This window comes from Gadus morhua, chromosome 15, assembly GCF_902167405.1.
Source record: "Gadus morhua chromosome 15, gadMor3.0, whole genome shotgun sequence".
Classification (NCBI taxonomy): domain Eukaryota; kingdom Metazoa; phylum Chordata; class Actinopteri; order Gadiformes; family Gadidae; genus Gadus; species Gadus morhua.
The window spans coordinates 7,077,809-7,100,638 of NC_044062.1; the positions used below are offsets into that span (position 1 = coordinate 7,077,809).

Below are 22,830 nucleotides of genomic sequence, written 5' to 3' on the forward strand. Positions count from 1 at the left end.
TATGAAATCAGCACGGTTCATCATATATATGTAGGCCTATACCTTATACTTATTTACTTATAGGCTACCTATATTACATATACAGTAGGCCTACACATCACACATGTTTACAGCACAATTCACATTAAAGACAACAACTAGGCAGTATATCTCCAGTTGTTACGAGAAGAAGACATTATGCAGTGTCTCTCTTGTGCCAGTTTCTCTTGTACGCCGAAGGTCACAACAGACGCACTGTTTCGGTGTCTGCGTTCCGCTCGCCCACAAGAGAGGCCGTGTAAACTACATATCCCAGGATCCCTTTCTCCAGACTACTGACGTACGTGAAAAGTGCAAAAGACCCATGAAAGACGGCTCATGTGGGTGCCTGTCGTAATCGATAACGTTTCCTTCTATGGGTGATACCATTTCGCTTATGTTCGTTTCTCATTGTTATATCTATTTTACCAACCCTATTAATAACCTGCTTTATTTTTCTGTTGATGTTTAAATTCACGGTTGACCATGGTAAACAAGCCCGAATCAGGCTTGTTTACATTGTCACGGACAGTATTCCCAGATTGGGGGTAAACCTGGCCCAATCTGGCAACACTGGTCACCGAAGCATTGAGTAGTTTTCCTTGTGGTTGGTAAAAAAAATACTAGCTTCTCGACATTATAGAAAGATTACATTGAAAAACATCCAATTCATAAGATATGAGTAAGGGAGACGGTAAGTTCTGCCTTTGAAGACAGGTATGACTTAACTTACAACAACCGTGTAGTATGATTTGAAAGTGTTGTTGGCAGCATGTGCTGCTGCCCTCCAGTCAGAGCCTCATACTAACATGAAGCCATACAACGTTAGTTAACCATGATTATTTCAGTCCATTGACGAGATTGGGTGATGTTCTAGTATCTATGAATCAGGATTTGTCAATGATTGTCTTTGACTTAGCCCAGGGATGTCTGAAGAAGTCAGGCGGACTGCAGGAACGTGATGCGAGTGCCAACGCGTCCTCCTCACCCGTCATCGCTGCCTTCAAAGGTACCTGTATCCCATGTGCTACTGATGATGGGACATTGTGATGGGCGGTTGGCTATTATCAGACACCATTTTAATTTTTTAACATTTCTCTAAAGTTTTTCAACAGGAGCTCGACACAAAACACGACAAACATGAGCGTCTGGTCAAGATCAGCCGAGATATCACCATTGAAAGCAAGAGGACGATCTTTCTCTTACACAGAGTAACCAGGTATTTCCATACCTTATTTGTATTGTGTTGAGGGTTCAGTCTCAAGAGGTTATGTGATACAATAGTTGATTGATTCGGTTTGTTCAGCATGCTCACTTGAACCAACCTTATCAATGCATGTGCTCGGTCTTTACTCATACTTAAGCTATTGCTACTAAAATATGCACCCAAACCTTTGGGTGCATATTTTAGATATCAACAATAGCATAAACAATAGCATAATTTTGTTATTGTTGATGTCTTCAATGTATAACCCAAGACTTTGTGTAACAGCGCCCATTCTTAGATTAAGTTAGGGGAATTTATGATAGGACTCAGAGGGACATATAGAGCTTTGTCATTCAACCAGAATAATAGTTTGAATAAATTGGCATGTTGATGTTAATAATTATATCACATAAATACATCACACCTCAAAACTAACCTTTTTACAAAATTGTTCTGTGGGCTTGTCTTGGTCCTGCAGTGTTACAGATGTGGAAAGCATTCTGAAGGAATCGGATGTGAAGCTGGACTTGGTCAGGCGGAAGATTGCTCAAATAGCAGAAGAGCTTAAAGGGGAGGACATATACCAGTTTCACAGAGCCTTCACCGCTGGTGAGTTGAAACATTGTCCTTTTCATCATTGTCAAGATCTTTCGATGCCTTTTTTAAATAATGTTGATGCTCATGCTTCAAAAAGCCTTGCAAGTTACTATTAAAAACGGTCTTATACAGGTCAATTGCACATTTCGTCAAACAACAATCATCTTTGTTTACTTCCTCATATCCCTTACTGACCACTGCGTTTGGCCTTTTTTATTTAATATATCAACCAAGCATGTTATTGAATAATGTCCAATTGTTTCCCAGCATCAGTTATTACCACCCTGAGTGCCCCCCTCAAAGTGCTGAAGGGAAGACATATATACAGTACTGTCACTCTAATTCCCATTTGGGATGAATAAAGTTCATGTAACCTTCCACTGATGGTGAGCAAGCTTGGAATCAAGCCTGGGTCCTCTTTCGTTCCACCAGCATTAGCGGCAACTAGTGGCATCCCCCCCTCGACTATAGGAATAGGCTGCCAATACCTAAATTCATGTGGGTGCAGGTATCCTTCACGTTGTATATTCTTTATTATTCCTCTGTGCAGCCTAAGGTCATTTACAAATGTACAAGTACTCACAGCAAATACCCTGGTCACGGCACCTGTGCGACGGATAGTCGGGAGACCTGTTAAGTCGAAGTACTTTGGTTGCTTCCACCGGAGTTAGACAGCACAGAACCCGTGCTTGGGTCCACTCTCCTTCCATCAACGTTAAATCCCATGTCTCATCCCATATGGCTCCTCCCACCGTGACGCTCACCGGGAAGCCCCGCCCCTCGACGTCAAGTCGTGCGTAACCCATCCTGCATGTCTCAGAGGCTGCGTTCCGATTTGCATACTTTTTCTATTTACTTGTAGTACGTACTACAGCTACCCTTACAAAGTATGTATTGCTGCCGCAGTATGCATACTACCATACTAAAAAGTACTAAATGTACTAATTTAGTATAATACTAAATAGTATGGTAGTATGGGTATCAGAGTTTGTTCGAGTCCCTATGGGACAATATAGAGCCGAATGTACCAGCTGATACACTATGTGTAACGCAGCATGTACTTTCTTGGTTTTTAAGTCAGATTCACATTGTATCCAAGAGCATTCTGCTAAGTCATTACATGGCAAAGTGCTAGTGTTGGTCACGTCCTATCCCATTCACAATACCCCAGATAAGATCAGATCACAATCTCCTGGCTAATGAAAAACTTCATGCTGTCCCCAGCCAGGAAGCCGGGAACTATCAGCCACGTATGAACTGTGAGGACGTGGTGGTTTCTGGTAGTTCTATTATTGTTGTATTGAAATCAGAAAAGAGAATTTATGAATGGAACATACAACTGCATCTGCACAGAACGGAAATCCATTCAACTCACGACGACCGCTGCGATTCACTGGATGTGTCACATTTAATACAGTGTTAATTCCTCACACCTACCTACCTACCTACCTAAAGCCAGTATTGTTCGATGTGTCTCGGTTCAGTGAGAGAGGGCTTATTGTAACCCTCAGTAGATGAATCTCTTTATCAAGTTTTGGCTGGTCAGGCCAAGACGCTTGGGGGCGGGGTGGGCCGAAAACACCAAAACATTAGAGGGAGTCAGGCTATTATCTACTAAGCTAGGGAAGTCATTTATAGATTGCAGCTATGAATACTCAGGCGACGTGACCACTGGCAGTTCCCACCAATTAGAGACCTCATTTTTATTTACTTGGCCGTGTTTCTTATCACATTTATTAGATTAAGAGCGGGGCCCGATACAGAGGCAATCTCTCCTAACGGCCGGTCATAATCACGGCTGGACAAGCAGTCTGCATCCCCTTCAAATGGCTGTGCACTTTGAAACGGGGCACAATAAAGGACCATGGCGTCCCTTTTAAAAGGAGCTGCCTTGCTGATAACGGCAGGCGAACGTGGGCTTTTCAGCGTAGCTGAAACACTCGCTACGTGGTTTGGAGCTTGTGTGGGTGGTTCCAAGTCACCATACAAACAAACGGCCTGCAGTTCTTGGAATATGATGGATGCAACCGAGTAGAATTTCCCTGCAAAACCTGTATGTGCCAGGCTACACATGCAGGGTGCACATTAATTTGTGTTTGCGTAATGATTGATTTGAAAGTTGTTTTATCCTTCTAACATGCATTGTTTACCTGGTGGTGAATGCATTCTGGTAACCCGGGACTGGGACTGAAATGCAGAATTATAGATTATCCATGTAGTTTTAATGGTTTCGAAAGATTCTAGAAGGTGTGTTCGCCCAACTTACAATATGGCTACTCGCATTGAACCTGACAAAACGTGACGAAAAAAGCTGTGAAGGAACCAACTTATGGGTATGTTGACAACCGTGACCTCCTCATATTTCAATAATTGCATTGTCCTCGTATTATCATATTAGTCTTGCCAGTAGATGCTCTAGGATGTCCTGTCTCCTCTTCAATGTTTTTGAACACCCCAGAGTTATTTCTCCGACAGTGGCTAGTCGGTGAGTCGACGAGGGTGTCCGTAACGGGAATAGCCTCCAGCAGTAAGTGTAGGAAAGTAAATGGGAGAGTGGGGGTTGGGGGTGCTGTCCACCTCAGATCATTGCAGATCAGATTCTCTGAAGCAGATTTGAAAGTGGTCTGATGTAGGAGCTGGAACTGAGTGCCGGGTGAGCGTGGCTTTTAGGGGGGGGGGGGGGGTGGGGTCAGAGGAGGGCGGGGGGATGAAGTGTTGAGATCTCGTGTAGGGGAGCCCCGGGGAGATAGAGGGTGCTTTGAAGTTCAGTCGCCGGCGCTTAAAGTAAACTTTGGACACAAAGTCTTCCGTCCTGCGATTATCGACTGGTTTGTTTGCACAGCGGCCCTGAAAACAAATGAGGATTCATCTCAGCTGGCCCGCCACACAACGTGAACATCCTTGCTTCAGACGCAGTAGTGACCTGATGTTGCATATTTATACTCCTACTGTAACCTCCCTCGGTAAAGACATTATCCTTTTAACTCCGAGTTGGTTTAAAATAAGAAAACTGTAACGATGATGGCTTGTAGGGGGTTGTCAACATACTCATCACTTGGTTCCTTACTAATTATTTCGTCAGGTTTTTAGATATTTTTAACTTGAGTGTGAATTGTCCTCATAACAAACTAGTGTAGTCCTTTCTCACAGAGTAGCCATATTGTAAATTGGGCGAACAGTACACACTTTCTAGAATCTTTGGAAACCATTAAAACTAAATGGATAATCTTAAATTCTGCCTTTCATATCCATTCCCAGGTAGCACGAATGCATTCCCCACAAGGTAAACAATGCACATTGAGAAGATCAGAAAACTACTACCGGTGCTTTTTACAGACTTCATGATCTCATTTCCTAGGACAGCCTCTAGGATATTTTATAAGTTAATCGTTTCAGCAGAGATTTCAGTTATTTTATCGGCTAACATTCTCCAATTCAGATCAGAACGGTTAACAACCGATTCGGAGGCCTGCTCCCATGGTTGATGTTCTGTGTGGTTCTTCTTTTAATCGTATGTGTCAGGAATCCAGGAGTATGTCGAGGCTGTCTCTTTCCAGCACTACATCCGCCACCGCACCCTCATCAGCCTGGAGGAGATCAATGCCATGCTGGTGTTCACTGAGGCACAGTCTACAGACGCCAAGGTAATTTCTTAAAAGCTCTCTCATTCTCTGTGAATCGTTAACCCTTCCGTCTGGGGATTCGTTCTGTAGCACATGGGCCTGAAGGGCGATGTGATGTAATGAATGAATGAGTGAATGAAAGAATGTTTGGACTGGTTGGATACATTAAATCTGTAAGGTAGGCCGCGTGACTTCTCGATGTTGATCCAGATCCACCCAGCCATAAGAATTTCCGACTGAACTTTCAAACCGACTGCTCTGTCATTTAATCTGACATACATTTTGTAACCAAAGTGACCTGGAGTACTTACTAGATGGGGTGGACTATGGCTCAGGAGGTAGAGCGGGTTGGCTGGTAACCGGAAGATTGCTAGTATGGTTCCCGGCTCCTCCTAGAGAGTCGAGGTGTCCCTGAGCAAGACACCTCCCCCTAACTGCTCCTGACGATGTGTGAATGAATGGGTGAATGTTGGGCAATATTGTAAAGGGCCTTGAGTGACCACTCGTTAGGTCAGCGCTATATAACTGCAATCCATTTACCATTTATTAGATCACTGCTAGCTACTAGCTTGTTATTTCCTAGTTACCTGCTAGCTACTTACTAGTTATTGCCTAGTTACCTGTTAACTACTTACTAGTTATTGCCTAGTTACCTGCTAGCTACTCACTAGTTATTGCCTAGTTACCTGTTTAATTACTTACTAGTTATTTCCTAGTTACCTGCTAGCTACTTACTAGTTATTTCCTAGTTACCTGTTAATTACTTACTAGTTATCTCCTAGTTACCTGCTAGCTACTTACTAGATATTTCCTAGTTACCTGTTAATTACTTACTAGTTATCTCCTAGTTACCTGCTAGCCACTTAGTAGTGATTGCCTAGTTACCTGCTAGCCACTTGCTAGTCATTCCCTTGTTACCTGCTAGCTACTTACTCCTCCCACCGTCCGCTGCGTCTCCCCCCCCAGGAGCCAGCCGAGGAGGACGCCCCCCCACCGACGGTGACCGCGGTGAGCGCGCCCCCCTTCCAGGTGATCCCGTCGGACTACCTGCTGGGCGTGGCCGACCTGACGGGCGAGCTGATGCGCATGTGCATCGGCAGCGTGGGCAACGGCGACATCGACACGCCCTTCCAGCTCAGCCAGTTCCTGCGGCAGGTGCACGACGGCTTCTCGTACATCGGCAACTCGGGGCCCTACGAGGTGTCCAAGAAGCTGCACACGCTGCGCCAGAGCCTGGCCAAGGTGGAGGACGCCTGCTACGCGCTGCGCGTAGCGGCGGCTCCGAGATCCCCAAGCACATGCTGGCCGACGTGTTCGCCAGCCGCGACGCCATGATGGACGCCGACGAGGGCGTGGCCTAGAGGGGGTGTGGTCAAGAGAGGAGGGCGGGGCTGAGAGGGGTGGGTGGTACGTGGCCTAGAGGGGTAGGCAGTGTGTGGCCTATAGGAGGCGTGGCCTAGAGGGGCGGGTGGCGGCCTAGAGGGGTGAGCGGGGCGTGGCCTAGAGGGGGCGTTGCCCTGAGGGGAGGGCGCTGCGTGATGCGGTGCGATGTTTAAGGTCTGCGTTTACGTGGTGTGTTCTTGCGATTGTTACCATGCGGTTTTCGCTATTGTTGTGTTGAAATGTTTTTTTTATTTTTTATGATTGTCTTTTCATTGAGGTTCGTTGTTTCATGTGAGGCCCGACGTGTTGAATTGGAAGAACGAAGTTTGGTCACAGCAATGTTGTTGTTTTTTTTGCATTGAAATTTCAAAGTTGTGAATAAACTTACGGGCAGGGCTTCAACACGGTGTGTTCTTTTAGTGACTCCTACCCTGGTGATTGCACACTCACGTGCTAGACCACTAAGATAGAACCAGCAGAACCAGTAGAGCCAGCGTTGGACTCTCACTGCATACATAATAGCTGTGGAAGCACCGTTTCGCTAGCAGGAACCATGGCAGGCACACACACACACACACACACACACACACACACACACACACACACACACACACACACACACACACACACCTCTTCCCTTGATAAATAATCTTCACCCCAGGATGAAGAATGGAAGCCTGTTGAAGTCAAATGTATAGTTGTAACAGCAGCTAATTATATCTGGATGTTGTATCCAGGTACAATACAGTTCTGGAATAAATGTCACATGTAGCCACAGAGATTGAGATTAGCTCGGTTGATGGTAAACACAATAAGAAATCTCTGTATAAACATTATCATAGATATGTTTCAGACTAGTGTTGTGTATATGGTATTAGGGCGCCACGTTGTGGTCAATAAGCATAGTGCAATCTTGGGCGATTTTTCCATTGCCTGGGGCGGAGATAATTTTTTTTCAAACAAAATCCCCAGTTTGAAAACAAAAGTTATCTACCTAAAATCTGCATTGATCATTTAATGTGATTTAAAAAAAACACAAACGATCCGGCACATGGGCGGTCAATTTAATTTCCTAAACAGGATTATTTTTTAGCCAACAAACTCATAAGTTCTACTCAACTGGCTCATCCTCCAGTCCAGTCATATAACCTCGTCTATGAGTGCGCTTATCTTATAGCCCATATTTTGTCAGGGCAAACAGGGTTTTGGCGGACGGCATGGGAAGCTGTACCATTTTGCTTGCTGTCAGAAGATTTTCCATTGCCATTATCCAGAAAAAAGCACTGCACACAATCAAATTGTCAGTGCAGCCCCAGGCGGCGGCTCATTGGACGGTTGACTCTTGGCCACCAGAAGGCGGTCTGCAGGAGTCGGGAGTCAAATTCCATCACACGTAGGAAGTCCTCGCTGGTCCAACACCACGATACATAACGGAGCGCCGTGCAGCGAGGATCAGGGCCCTGCTCCCGTGTTACTGCCACTCCCGAGGGGCGTAGGATCACCCGCACCATCCACCCCACCGGCGGCTCCTCTCTGCGCGTCTGACCGGTCCGGTGGAGCCCCTGGCCGGCTACTGGCTGCTTTCTGGCTGAAGTGGACCGTGGAAGTTTTTCCTGGGAGAGACGTGTCAACGCCGTGGGTCTCCCATCTGTTTACCCGGGATCGTTTCTTTCCTTGCTTGCTTCACTAGAGGAAAAGTCACTCCAGGCATGTGGATGCCTGGAGTGAGATCAAGATCAAGGAGGACTATAAGGCGACAAGCAGGCTTCATGTTTTTAACAGTGTGGGAGTTTGATCACACAGCAGAATCGTAGATTGGAGGAAGAGAAAGTCGACTTTCCCACAACGGAAATGAGATCAGTGTAGCCCCCCTACTACGGCATCGCCCGGCACGATTATGGATTATTTGTTCCAGAAGTGATCTGTTGCTGAAGGTAGTTCTTTCTGCGCCCGAGTTTTGTCTCTGCAGGCCGCCGGCTGCTGGCTGGACATCCGTGAACATCCAACATGTTTGCAGGACTTCTGGGGCTGCAATGTAACGGGAATGGGAGCATGGACCCCGGCCGCTCGTTGCTTCACCATTACGAAGCCATAGAAGGTAATCCATGCATCCTTTATTATTATACAGGGGACTCGACTCACAACGTGTCCAAACGGTTATAGAATGGATGACATCTGAATGGTGACTTCTTCGCGCAACTTCACGGGGATCCAATCCGCTGTCTGGGGCAGTGGAGGGGTCTTGGCCGAGGGGAGGAAGGTGATGTTTGCGCAGCCAAGATGTTGTGTGGTTGAGAAAAATACACAAGGCGAGGAGAAAAGTCAGCATAATGACTAGCGTGGGAGCCTGACTGATCCTAAACAAGGACCCTAAAGCATTAAGTTATCATAAGATGATAACAGCATATTATCTCTCTCTCTCCCTCACTCCCTCACTCCCTCCCTCACTCCCTCACTCCCTCACTCACTCACTCACTCACTCACTCACTCACTCACTCACTCACTCACTCACGTATTCACTCACTGTCTGCCCTTCTATCTTTACATCTGTGTGTCTGTCTGTCTTTCTTTACATCTGTGTGTCTGTCTGTCTTTTTACATATGTGTCTCTGTCTGTCCATCTATCCATCTGTCTGCCTGTCTATGTATCCATCTGTCCATCTTCCTATATCTATCTATCTATCTATCTATCTATCTATCTATCTATCTATCTATCTATCTATCTATCTATCTATCCATCTATCCATCTATCCATCTATCTATATGTTTGTCTGTCTTTCTTTACATCTGTATGTCTGTATGTCCATCTATCCATTGTCAGTCTTGCTATCTATCTATCTATCTGTCTGTCTGTCTGTCTGTCTGTCTGTCTGTCTGTCTGTCTGTCTGTCTGTCTGTCTGTCTGTCTGTCTGTCTGTCTGTCTGTCTGTCTGTCTGTCTGTCTGTCTTTCTATCAGTCTGTCTATCTATATGTTTGTCTGTCTTCTTTGTTCATCATATACTCTAGTCATTTAGTGAGCAATGCTCTTGCTGGTAAAACTGCAGCTTTTCACAATTGTTATTTCCACTTAATGTGTCCCATGTGACTGGACAGGAAGTGTGCTAGGGTGAGGGTTGCTAAACCATCAGCCTTCATCATGGCTTACTAGGGTGCATCTCTCTTTAGAAATAAAGTTCACTGATGTCTGTGGAGCGGAAATGTCTTCTTTCATATTTAAGACACATACATCTTGATATTAACATTTGACCTAGTCATACACACCCTAACAAGGACGTACGTCATCAAGTAGACAGGCTTTCATATCGGGTCATTTAATGAAGAGAATGATCCCTTTTTTGGAATTTGTCTTTCACTTCCCTAAACGCAGTGCTGTAGTCATCATGCATAACAAGGTGACCGAGCAGGCCTCCCAGAGCTCTTCATAAGGGCTGACACCGGCAGAACTCAGCAGCTTGCTCCTCAAACGTTTGTTTTTATGAGATCCAGCGCATTCCTCCGCTGTTTGGCCGAAGGTTCTCCATCCACCAATGGGAGGCCGTGTTTAACACGAGAGGCTTGAAGAGGCTTTTAATCTCCCAAGGTAAATAACCAGAGCTCTCTCAGCGCGGGCCTCTCTGCCTCGCTGTCGTTAGACCGACCGCTAGCATGAGGTCTTGCTTTTATAGTGAGGGGAGGTTTTCAATCAACATGGTGATAATTCAACGCCTTAAAAACGCAAGTGTCTTTCAATGGGATGGAATTTGCCACATTTTTTACGACAGGAAGCCCGCGAATGCCACAGCTATGATGCGTCTGACCCCCCCCCCCCCCACACACACACCCCTCGACACGCTTCACAATGGGCCGTGAAGCATTTCCTTCCACCTCTTATGGAATAAAATAACCTAACGAGGAGGGGTAATCTATGAATAGTGTGTGGCTGTAGAGTCGCCCTCCCATCCCCTGATCTTTCTACCCTTCTCCCCAGTCCCTTGAGGGGCCTCAGTGCTTCACCACCAGCTGGTGGCTGGGCCAGGGTTGTATCAAGTGCCCAGGGAAAGTGTTGTGTTTCCCAGGTGGGTTAGGGAAACACTGCCCCCCCCCTCCCCCCCCCCATCTGGAAGTCTACCCACTAATGGTCCTGAAGGTAACCCGACACAGGGGGCGGTGGGGGGGCCCTTGTGTACAGTGGGATCCTGCTAAGGCCTGGATCAATGGACACTCCCTTTCCTTATCCTAGCACACAATGCTAAACAAAAACACACTCAAACGCACCAATGTACTCATGCACGCACATGCACATACAGTGGAAGGTTATTATTGTTTTTGAAAAAAACCGAAAATAAATTTAAACAGGCGTGATATTTACTTTGCTTTGCTTAAAAAGCAATGAGTAACTAAAATGGTTGTATGTGTTTACAAAACCAACTAAATTAGGCTAAAATAACAGCAAAAAGGTCTTTAGTTTTCATCATGGTTAATTTGTCTTTGTGAATGGTTGTTCATGTGTTCTAAGGTAATACCTTGTCTTAAAAAATGACTGATGCTATCGCTAAAACTGTTACAAACTAAACTGAAATTAATCAAACTAAACTACCCTAGCAAACGTGAAATGAAAACTAAAAGTAAAAACAAAATGTAAATCAAACCGAAAGAAGATGCATACTAAGGAAAATATCCTTCAGACGCACACACACACACACACACACACACACACACACACACACACACACACACACACACACACACACACACACACACCACACACACACACACACACACACACACACACACACACAGAAGTCCCTCTTTGTCTCGCTGGTCTGCCGACTCTCTAAGTGGTGTCCTTTTGTCGCGGCTACGCTTCGCTCCCTAGACATGGCTTTGGACTGACATCATTAGGGGTCACGAGGGGCTGAGCCGCGGTCCGTGGCAGCCCGTTCTGTAGAGGTCATAATTCATCCAGCGTTTTCAGTCCTCAGTCTTGATATACTGCAGCAGCAGAAGATATCTGTGGTCGGGGTGTCGTAGCTCTCATGCCAAAATCATTTAATTTGGAATGTGTAGGGCGGTCGATCTGAGACGATGTTGTTTTCTCAATGTTGTTGACGCTGTTGTCGTTTGAGTACATTTTTGTAGTATATAGGACAACAGGACTTGGGTTTTATTTCCTTGATAAGAACGCTTCCTTTTGGTTTCCCAGTTGAGACTCTTCTTAGTTCAGCAGCTCAAACAGTGTGGTAGTTGAGTTTAATAGTGAGAGAAACACTGAATGCCCCCACTGTGATTCGATACAAATCTCTGTGTGTGTCTTTTGGCCTGGCTGTGCTCATGGTCTCAATGTCTATTTGGCTGTGTGTGTGTGTGTGTGTTTGTGTGTGTGTGTGCCTGCCAGTGTGTGTGTGTGTGTGTGTGTGTGTGCGTGTCTGTGTGTTTCTGCCAGTGTGTGTGTGTATGTGTGTGTGTGTGTCTGTCAGAGTGTGTGTGTTTGTGTGTGTGTGTGTGTGTGTGTGTCTTCCAGTGTGTGTGCGCGGCTGCGCGCGCACATGTTCATGGCTGAGAGGAGAGAAAATCGAGACAGAGAGCGAAAAGAAAAGACAAGCACAGCTGTACACAAAAGGGCTGTTCATTACATTTCCGTCCCCTTCCTCTTCCCCAACGCCACCACACTTGTTAAGCCCGTCCTATCAGCATTCAGGCTGGGCTGTAGAGCAGGTGCTGGGCCATTGACCCATAAAGCTCTTATTCACAATGCTCCTCCAAAAATAACTGTGCTCTTTTAAACCAATGTACACCAACGTAAACCATCATTCACATGTAATCTTTTGTCGTTTTATTTTAAGGCATTTACACATTGCATGCTTTGTGTTGCTTTAAGCTGTCTGTGTGAATCATCACATAGTGAAAATGGTGATTTAGCAAGCTGACTTATCCCGAGGGAGTAAAAACACAAGCTTGCGTCATTCCTCCGTGGAAGGGCGTGTCTAACGCGCGCGTGATGATGAGGTCGGTTCGGTATTTCCCAGCAGCTGGATCCATAACCGCTGGGAAATGTCATCACTGGCTTAAAAGCTAATTTTCTACAGCAATGTTAGCTTCATGGGAACATGGCTGAGTCTGGGCTCCGGTTGAAGTCGGACGGCGTGAGATTTGTTATGCGATAATAACGTCTGCTATTGTTGGTCCTTGAGGATTAAGCCCAGATTTTTAGGTACGGCAGGAATAAAGAAAGAGATGGGAACCTTGGTTCCTCTCAAGACCTCCCACCTTCATGTTACAATATTATTTATATTCTCTTTGCTGATGATCGTGTTCCAATCTCAAGCAGAGCAATTTAACAGAAAACTATTTAGTTATGTGTGTCAGCTTGCTCTATATCGTCTTCTGGACAGCTTTCCATCTAACCACATCTAATCTCCCCACGGTCAGGAGGTGGCAAGGCCTCGGAGTCCGCCGGTGAGTCCTGTCGCAAGAGGCCCCAGCGGAGGCCAGGGTACATGCGAATCGACCCACCCAGACCACAGAGCACCACGAACGGGGACGAGGATGAAGAGGAGGAGGAGGAGGCGGAGGGCCGGAGCGCTCAGACTCTTAACGGAGGTCCGGGCGGTCCTGCGAGGAAGGATCGGAGCAGCATCATCGACACGCCCAACACACCTTGTAAGAGTCCGGTACTCACCCCTCAAGAGCCCCTCTTCAACCCGGGACCGCCAGCCTCATGTAGACAGCCAGATGTCGTGGCTGGTTCCCAGGTCCACCCCACCCCCCCCCGCACACGCCAGAAACCCGTTGGGCGGGGCTCCGGTGAAGGGGCCGTCTACCATCAGGGTGGGGAGCGGCCAATCAGGGACGCCGGGCAGGTACGGTACTGCCGAGACCAGACAGAACTCCGGGGGGAGGCTCGTTCAACTCCAGCTTTAGTTTCATACAGCAGTCGCTCAGCGCCAGCCCAAGAGAACGACATCACCGGCGTGACATCACTTCCTGTCCCCCGACCGGCCCGGAACCCATCAGTGCCTCTGCAACAGTCGACCTCTAGTCCGGTTTTCGCCGCGCTGACAACCGCTCCAACCAAGACCCCGATGCTGACCGCCAGCGGACGACCCCTGCCGAAGCTGTGCATCCCGCTACCAGCGCCAGGGGTCCATTCTCAGAGAGGGGAGGGGCTCTGGCAGGGAGGTCAGTGGGGGGTCAGCGGGGGGTCCGAGCTGCCCGACGGTGAGTCCTTCTCCCTGGGTACGGAGGAGTTCCCTTCCTCCCTGTCTGTGGACTCGGACACTGCCTCCTCCGTCACCTCCGGCTACGAGTCGGCCACGCCCGCCTCCTCCTCCTTCTCCGACCAGGGCTGGGACCCCCTGGTGAGGAAGTACGAGGGCGTCCTGCGAGAATGCCTGCAGAACAACCGCGCCAACAGCAAGGTGCGCGTGGTTCATGAGAATGAGTTACTTGTGGAAATGTGTAATAAGAAAGAAATATATATGATATATTTATATATAATAAGATCATTGTAATGCTCCTATCGTTTTTAATAATATTTTGTGAAGCAATTACCATCTTATACCGATAAAACGTGAATACTATAGAAAATAAGAAACACAAATATATACATTTGAAGCAAAAAAGAGCAGTATTTGCCTTTTATGTGTCATGTTCCCATTCCTCTGGCAAGACCAGATAAGCATCCCATTATTTGAACTGAAAATCGACGTCATACTTTTGCGATCAATAATGAAAGAGAAGCAAAGTTCATTCAAAGAAAAGTAATAATGTCAGTTCAGAGTATAATCATCAGATGATCAGTGTAGCCTGAAGCCAAATATCAGTTTCGGACATCATTTTAGTATTCTGTGCGAACTGAATCCAGTTGGATTCCATTCAAACTGACAAAAGGTGGTCCCCTCACTCTCTTTCACTGCTAGTGCTGTCTGAAAAGGTGGTCCCCTCACTCTCTTTCACTGCTAGTGCTCTGTTTGTGAAGCCTTGGCCCCTTTGGACTGTGAGCTAATCCTTCTGTTCGCTGCTGTCTGTCTGCCTCAGATTGAGTCCATGATGTTGAAGCTACAGCGACTGCAGCAGAAAGCCATCTTGGATGATGACTATGACACAGGTAAAGTGACATGGAGGCAATGTCATTCATTCTTATTTTAGTTATGCTAAAGAGCACCATGTGTTGGTCAACAGTTTGTTCGATTTGAATTCACAGAAGAATTCAAACTTTAATCAGTCAAGCTATTTGCATTTGACATATTACCAGGTAGGGAATTCATGAAGGACACTAGACCCTATGAAGTAGCTGTTAATTATTTATCGTTAGCTGATATAATAAATATGGATCTTGTAATGTTGAGCACAGACACGTGAGTAACTCAACAGGCCAGGGTAATTAGTAGGAGCAGGGGGGGAAACTAATGGTCACTTCACACTTCACCCATCGTAGCATAGCTTCATTACTTGATATTGGAGTCTTGGACCTTGGTGGTTCTTAGGAGATTAACCATGTGTGAGTTGAGTTTGACCTCATGTGTTCATCATCAGTGATGAGTTAGAAGACCTCATGAGAGGTAAAACATCCCGTTTGGACTTCAGAAAGTTCCTTAGCCTCTGATGCAGATGGAAAGGGAAATAAGATGGAAATAAGAAGGCATTCATCTGCCCGCTCTCTCTCTCTGTGGCCTGAATCCATCCCAGAATATCCCTGGTTTAACCTAGCTAACTCTCACTGGAAAATGTTCATTATTTTAAGGAGACGCCTTCGATGCTGACCCATTTTCTAGACCCTGCGACAAAATAAAATAGTGACAGCTGCTGTTTGCTTTTTAACTATCTGATGTAAACCTTGAACGACAGTATTTGCATTAAGTGATAATATACCTTGGCGTGTGAAAGTTTAAATAGTTGTATGGTCTTGCCTAGCACACAGTTGTTTATTAATAGTCACTTATATTAATAGCAACTTATACATTTTCATATTATCAATCAAAAACATTGATTCTTCTTCACCATAGTGCGCAACCGACTAGACGGACTGCTTGAGTTTTCATATTATTTAAGGTTAATATTGAATTTATAGCAATTAGGAAAATCAATCTCTGCGTGTGTTAGTTGTGTGCCTGTCTGTATCAACACACTACTACAACTTTACAGTATATTCGATATCACATGTTCTTTTGTGTGCTAAGTGGTCGAACGTTTTTGGTTACATTTTAGTCATTCATTATTTCCGGTGTTGCTGGTGTTTTTGAAGCCGAGCGATTTGGCAAGAAGCTGGGAGAGTTGTGTCTGGAGCGCAGTGCCCTGAAGCTGGGTCTGCCGTCCAGACAGCCCGGCATCGCGTCTTTCCTCCAGCGGCTCACACAGGCGGTCAACAGCGCCCTCCAGAGGACGCTGGAGTGCCAACGCAGGTGGGTCGATAATTCACTCCTAGGGAAAGCACTTTTGTTTTGTGGCCAATGTTTGCCTATTGAGGATTATTAACTGAGCAAATGGGATTGTAAATGATGTGTGCTTCTAAGTATCAAGCATCAAGCAAGAAGCACCTTATTCTTTGACGTTAAATGACAAACAGTTCATCACGATCAATTACAGAGTTTCAGTTGATTTTCTTTACACTTGCTCGGTATAATGACATTCATTTATACGGCCTGTTATGGAGGTAAATAAGTTAATGAATGACCCTTGGCTTCCATCACACTGTGCTCGGCAGAGCAGAGAACAATGAGGTGGAGATGTAAGCAAATAGCTTGTAACAGGAAGGAACTCAGCAGGGCTAGAGCAGTGGCCTGTTGTACTGCAGCCTCAGAACAGGCCTCTTCCTCACCAGTGAACCCCTGTCTAGTGTCCACACATGTAATAAAATATGCGCATGAAATTGCTATGTAGATGCAAGAAAAAGGTCACAGTGGTATTTGGGAATGATCAAACACAGAGTGTGTGTTGTGTGTGTGTGTGTGTGTGTGTGGTGTGTGTGTGTGTGTGGTGTGTGTGTGTGTGTGTGTGTGTGTGTGTGTGTGTGTGCGCGTGTGTGTGTGAGTGTTCGACACGTTTGTGTGTGTGCATTGTGTGTGTGCATGTGTGACTCCCAGGGAGTCCCCTGAGCCTGATGCAGTTGAAAGGTCATCCCCTCAGCTGCTGAACCCAAGAGACCTTCTGGTACAGGAGAAGCACCAGGTGGAGGTAAAGCACCTCCTCTTTGTAGCTTTCCTTTCATTGCACTTTAGGTACTGCTCAGTTTATTATGGGTTCAACAGTATTTTATTTAGTATCTCTGGTACTGGTCACTTTATTTTGGGTTTTACTGTATTTTATTTAGTATCTCCAGTAGGGGTCAGTTCATTATTGGTTCTACTGTGTTTTATTTAGTATCTCCAGTAGGGGTCAGTTCATTATGGCTTCTACTGTATGTTATTTAGTATCTAAGCTTCTGCTCTTATTTTGGGTTGTACTGCATTCTATTCTGTAAAAGGAATTGTCCAGTTTACTCTGGGTTCTACAGTAGTCTGTTCACTCAGTATCTCAGGTAGCGGTCACTTTATTAAAGGCTTCAATATATATAATAGGCTAATTATGGGTTTTACTATCTTTAAATAGCTACGTATATATTCACATGCATCCTACACACGTGCTGGTTAGCCTCCAGTGCTCTGACCCTGGGGGCTTGGCGGGTTGTGCGGGGGGTGCCGGGGGGGTGGTCCGATGCAGGAGGAGATGGAGGAGCTGCAGCGGAGGCTGGCGGGGCTGGAGGAGCGGCGTGGCCGGCTGGAGGAGCGGCTGCAGCGGCGGGAGGAAGAGGAAGAGGAGGAGGAGGAGGAAGAAGAGGAGGAGGGCGGGGGGGACGGCGAGGAGCTGGGGGGCTCCGTGCTGAGGGGCCTCAGCGCCGCCCAGCTGGGGGACATGAGCCGCGCCCTGAACGACCTGGTGACCTCCGAGTGCCGGGCGCACATCGCCCTCACGCCGTCGCCCCCCGTCCTCAGGTGAGCCGGAGGAACCATGGAGTTGTTCCGATATCGTTACCGGTATCGATACCGGTATCGACGCTAGTATCGATATTGGTATCGATACTGGTATCGATACCAATATCGATACTAGTATCGATATTGGTATCGATGCTAGTATCGATACCAGTAACGGAAATTACTCCGATACTGCCTTTAAGGCAGTATCGGAGGAATTTCCGCATCGGAAATGAATAGCTAATAGAAATCGTTAATTTACTACACAGGCAAAGAACATCACAAACACTACGGTGTCATGCTGTTTATGGTCGGAGGCTGAAAGTCGGAGTGGTTAACGCGTCATCTCCGACCGACGTGCGTTTCGAGCTGCCAAGTCGGAAAAACATGAATGCCCATGCAGATGTGTTATTATAATTATGGATTATCAATGTAAATTATCTTGATCTAAATTGTTGACAGGATGTGAACTGACTAAACATTGCTGTTAGTTGTTACAATGATGGATGCTGTATCAGTGTTCTTTGTGTGCTTGATTGTTCACTCAGCCTAACAGTCAGAAGTCTTTCAGCAGTCACTTTGGATAAAAGTGTCTGTTAAATGACAACGTCTAAATATAGAGCCATCCCTTTATAAATAATTTGTTTTGGTTGCAGTACTGCCGGCGGCCACATGGTGGCTGCTCCAGTGCTGCGAATCCGGCACAAAGGCTTGAGGAAATGTATTTAGTTTTATCTCTTTTGTAATTTAGATAGCCGGCATTGGATTAGGTTATTGCGCATATCTTAAGAAGGGATTCTCTCATTTGTCAGTAGGACATCCAACCCTTTCCGTGTGAAATATACGGATATACCTTTTAGAAGTAAATCCACAATAAGAATGGCACCTGCAAAACTCTATGGATTTATATGTGACATAAGAGCTGTAATATTAGATTGTGCTCCCCAGTTCTATAAAATATCTCCCAAAAGCAATTTACACAGAGTGGCACTGAGTAACACCGGGAAATGAGTTGATGATCACACACACACGCACGCATGCGCACACGCACACAGACACAAACATACAGTGCAGACACACAAAAACCATATGCATACAGTGTGTGTGTGTTTGTGCGTGGGTGTTTTATAAACTCTGTGTGTGAGTGTTTCAGCAGGGCGAGAGATACGTCTTACCCCTTTTTAATTCCTTCTCCCTTGATGATCTTGTTATCCCTCATTTCCCTCCTCCTCCTCCTCCTCTTCCCTCTCTCCCTTCCTCCTCCTCCTACTGTTCTCACCTCCGCCTCCTCTTCCTCCTCCTCCTCCTCCTGCTGTCTCTCACCTCCTCCTCCTCTTCCTCCCTCCCCCTGCTCTCTCTCACCTCCTCTTCCTCCTCTTCCTCCTCCCCCTGCTCTCCCTAACCTCCTCCTCCCCCTTTTCTCTCTCACCCCCTCCTCCTCCTCCTCCTCCTCCTCCTCCCCCTGTTCTCTCACCTCCTCGAACCCGGTTAGGATTTGATTTCCCTCCTCCCCTCCTCCTCCTCCCTCTCTCCCCTCCTCCTCCTCCCTCTCTCCCCTCCTCTTCCTCCTCCTACTGTTCTCACCTCCGCCTCCTCTTCCTACTCCCCCTCCTCCTTCTGTTATCTTTCACCTCCTCCTCTTCCTCCTCCTCCTCCCCTTGCTGTCTCTCACCTCCTCCCCCTCCTCCTCCTCCTCCTCCTCCCTCCCCCTGCTCTCTCTCACCTCCTCCTCCCCCTTTTCTCTCTCACCCCCTCCTCCTCCTCCTCCTCCTCCCCCTGCTCTCTCTCAACCCCTCCTCCTCCTCCTCCTCCTCCTCCTCCTCCTCCTCCTCCTCCTCCTCCTCCTCCTCCTCCTCCTCCCCCTGTTCTCTCACCTCCTCGAACCCGGTTAGGATTTGAAACGGTTCTTCTCCCCCCCCTGCGAATGCAAATGAATACTTTGTATCACATCGTCGCGAGGTAATGGCTTTCTGCGCGGCCGCCCGCCGCCACGCCGGGCGCCGGCGGTTAGCAGACATGTAGATTGCACTTATCGCCTCTTCCAGCGGCCGTGACCCCCCATCTGTGGTATAATTTGATATCTGACGCGGCCTCACCCCCGGAGAGCAGAGCCACCGACGGGCCATTCTGATTTTTAAATTGCAGCCCGAGATTGGCTTGGTTGAGCCTCTGTCATATTGGCTCGTCAGGATTTTGGTGATTGTTCTGTCGTCCTCCCTCCCCCTCCCTCCTCCCCCCCCCCACCCCCTCCCCTCCCCTCCTCATCACATTCCTCCTCCTCCTCCTCCTCGTCTCCCTCTCAGATAGCCACTGACGCCCTCCTCTGCTGTTTAGCTGTAAATCCCTGATTGTGTCGTTGGCGTAAGAACAGAGAAGTCTGAGATTCTGTCCTTCAGTCTAAACACAGGAGTGGATGTGATGTGATAAAACCCTCTTTTCCCCCCAACACGCATGCATACAAACACTCACGCAGACACATATGCGCGCACACATATACCCACACACACACAAGCACACAAGCACGAACATGCTACGATGCATGCACGGACGTATGCAAATATGCACACACGCACAAAAACACACTCACCCACATGCATACACAAACACATACACATACACACGCACGCACGCACGCACGCACGCACGCACGCACGCACGCACGCACGCACGCACGCACGCACGCACGCACGCACGCACGCACGCACACACGCACGCAAACGCACGCACGCACGCACGCACGCACGCACACACACGCACCCCACCTCACTGTGTAAAGCGCTTCAGGGAGCCTTGAGCAGCACTCAAGAAATCGAAAGAGTAATTATTATTTTATTTTCCACCAATGCCGCGATACAAGATACAAAAGATATACCACGGCAGTCCCCTGTTGTGCGAGGACAGACGTGTGTCTACCCGTCTGAATGCGGGCGTTCCATTGTCTCAGACAGCGTCGGCCGCACCGGCACGCTGATAGTTGCAATTAAAAGCCATTAGACGGGCCTCAAGGTGACTGAGGTGCAGAGGGGGTGAGGGATTTCATGCTTGGTTTTCACATTAACTAATGCATTTATTCCTCCGCAGACAAATAATGTGACCTTTTACGGTGCACCTTGTTTACACGTTCACATAATTAAGTTCTTGGGGTTCGGCACAGCTGCCTGCCTGGCAAGGTAAGGGCGGATCAATAGAATGCTCTTGATGTTAATTAGCGAAGGTTGGGGGCTGGTCGTCGTTTGTGCTCCCATTAGTTGGAAGTAAGTTAAACAAAAATCGTCACGTTGATGTAGAAGCGGTGATCAGCAAAGTGACGCGTTTTGTCGTCCTTCACGGTAGAACAACTTGAGGATTCATCGGTTTATTTTGGGCTGAATGCTATATATAGGGGGCGGCATGTGGCTCAGAGGGTAGAGCGGGTTGACTGGTAACGGAGAGATTGCTAGTTCGATCCCCAGAGCGTCGAAGTATCCCTGAGCAAGGCACTGCTCCCGACGAGCTGGCTGTTGCCTTGCGTGGTTGACACCACCGTCGGTGTGTGAATGTTTTCATAAATGCGTGAATGTTAAGCAATATTGTAAAGTGCTTTGAGATGGCCACCGGTTAGGAAAGCGCCGTATAAATGGAGTACATTTACATTTATATATTCATGTACATTTTATTGCATGTGTTGTCTATTAACCTGGATGACTTGATCTCAACGACATGCTCTATTGTTTCTCTTTCTCTTTCAGACTCCAAGAACAGGAGAAGGCTCTGAATCTGTCAATCAAAGAGGCTACCGCTAAAGTAAGACGTGTTGCTATTCTCTGCTGACCTAGCACGCCCCTTTATCGTGCTACGACGGCAACCTTATGATAACGTTGCAAATAGATAAGCAGGCATCAAGGTCGCGCCTCACTGGGGGATAATGGGGCAGGTTGCTTTGTATCGTGTATTCATAATGGTCACATCGTGATATCGTTCATTTTCAGTTCCTGAGTATTTCGGCTAGACAGGGAGATAACTAATGGCGACGGTCAAAGGGTCTGAATGCTATTTAAGCTAGCGGCAGCCTGTACTGCTCCAGATTACAGCCAGCCCAGTGTTGTCAGGAGTGCAGAATCAGCCATTGGGGTATTGCTTGGGGCTCCAGCTCTGCCATGGAAATGGGCCACAGTAGCACCTATTTATAACAATAGCAACCATGCTATTCAGCTCTTTCTGATGCGGTCAGAAACAGCTGAGCACACTCTTTTGTGCTTTTCATCCTGTTCAGTTTTTGGACTACTGTCTTGATTAGCGTGAACCTGAATTCAAACATTTCTGAAGAGACCAACCTGTTGTTTACATTTTAAAACAGGCCCATCGTCACTTATACTTTCAAAAGAACATCTCTGCAAGGTTTCCTAGAGACGTAGGAGGAGAATAGATGGGATCTGAAAGCAGTTATAACACGGGTGTCACCGTTTCCTCATCAAAGCGTCAAATGACCTTTGTAGAAAGTCGGGCTGCGCGGGTGACACGGGTAAGCTCTCCCACCAGCTCCACTGACGACAAACTAATTGGCTCTTTAATTAAAAATAGAAATGTTAATCTTCCAAGGTATCGGGTTATGTAATTCCAACCCAAATGATGGTTCCTCTGAAGTCATGTGTGCCTAAAACCACGTTTTAATTAGGGAGCCGGAAGCAGTGTCAACTTTGTGAAGAAGACTTTAAGGAATGGTCCTGCATCTTGATGGTGTGTGTACATGCATGTGTGTGTGTGTGTGTGTGTGTGCTCGTGAGTGCGGGTGTGTGTGTGTGTGTGTGTGTGCTCGTGAGTGCGGGTGTGTGTGTGCGTGTGCGTGTGTGTATGTGTGTGTGTGTGTTTGTTTGTGTTCGTCAGTATGAATGTGTGTGTACGTGCTTGCTTGCGTTGTTATGTGTGTGTGCGTGAGTCGGTATGTTTGTGTGTGTTTGTGCTTGCATGCGTGCATCGGTGTGTGTGTGTGCGCTTGCATGCGTGCATCGGTGTGTGAGTATGTGTGCATGCGTCGTGTGTGTGTGTGTGTATGTGTGTGCATGCATGTGTGCGTTGGTATGTGTGTATATGCGT

The 22,830-nt window shown here is 47.0% G+C and overlaps 2 protein-coding genes across 3 annotated transcripts; both read left to right on the forward strand.

The window, feature by feature from the left end:
* The first annotated feature begins 388 nt into the window (after positions 1–388).
* Positions 389–7,230, forward strand: tsnax (translin-associated factor X). The gene is given in 7 exon segments (XM_030378235.1): positions 389–712; positions 938–1,027; positions 1,123–1,237; positions 1,704–1,834; positions 5,345–5,466; positions 6,412–6,720; positions 6,723–7,230. Coding segments are annotated over 7 exon segments (867 nt in total). The 5' UTR covers positions 389–696; the 3' UTR covers positions 6,807–7,230.
* Positions 7,231–8,059: 829 nt separating this feature from the next.
* Positions 8,060–22,479, forward strand: disc1 (DISC1 scaffold protein). 2 transcript variants are annotated; one of them, XM_030379580.1, is made up of 8 exons: positions 8,060–8,926; positions 13,238–14,226; positions 14,846–14,915; positions 16,053–16,209; positions 16,891–16,981; positions 17,507–17,778; positions 21,486–21,540; positions 22,094–22,475. In XM_030379580.1, exons 1-8 carry the CDS (start codon positions 8,836–8,838, stop codon positions 22,160–22,162), a joined length of 1,794 nt encoding a protein of 597 aa, XP_030235440.1. In that variant the 5' UTR covers positions 8,060–8,835; the 3' UTR covers positions 22,163–22,475. The 2 variants fall into 2 exon arrangements, with proteins under 2 accessions (XP_030235440.1, XP_030235442.1); XM_030379582.1 differs by lacking the exon at positions 8,060–8,926 and adding an exon at positions 12,862–13,019 and having other exon boundaries at positions 22,094–22,479.
* Positions 22,480–22,830: the final 351 nt, after the last annotated feature.

Coding starts and splice junctions, on each gene's coding strand:
- disc1 (XM_030379580.1), top strand. CDS start 8,836: ATGTTTGCAGGACTTCTGGGGCTGCAATGTAACGGGAATGGGAGCATG. Junction 16,210..16,890: donor ACGCTGGAGTGCCAACGCAG/GTGGGTCGATAA, acceptor TGTGACTCCCAG/GGAGTCCCCTGAGCCTGATG. Junction 16,982..17,506: donor AGGAGAAGCACCAGGTGGAG/GTAAAGCACCTC, acceptor GGTCCGATGCAG/GAGGAGATGGAGGAGCTGCA.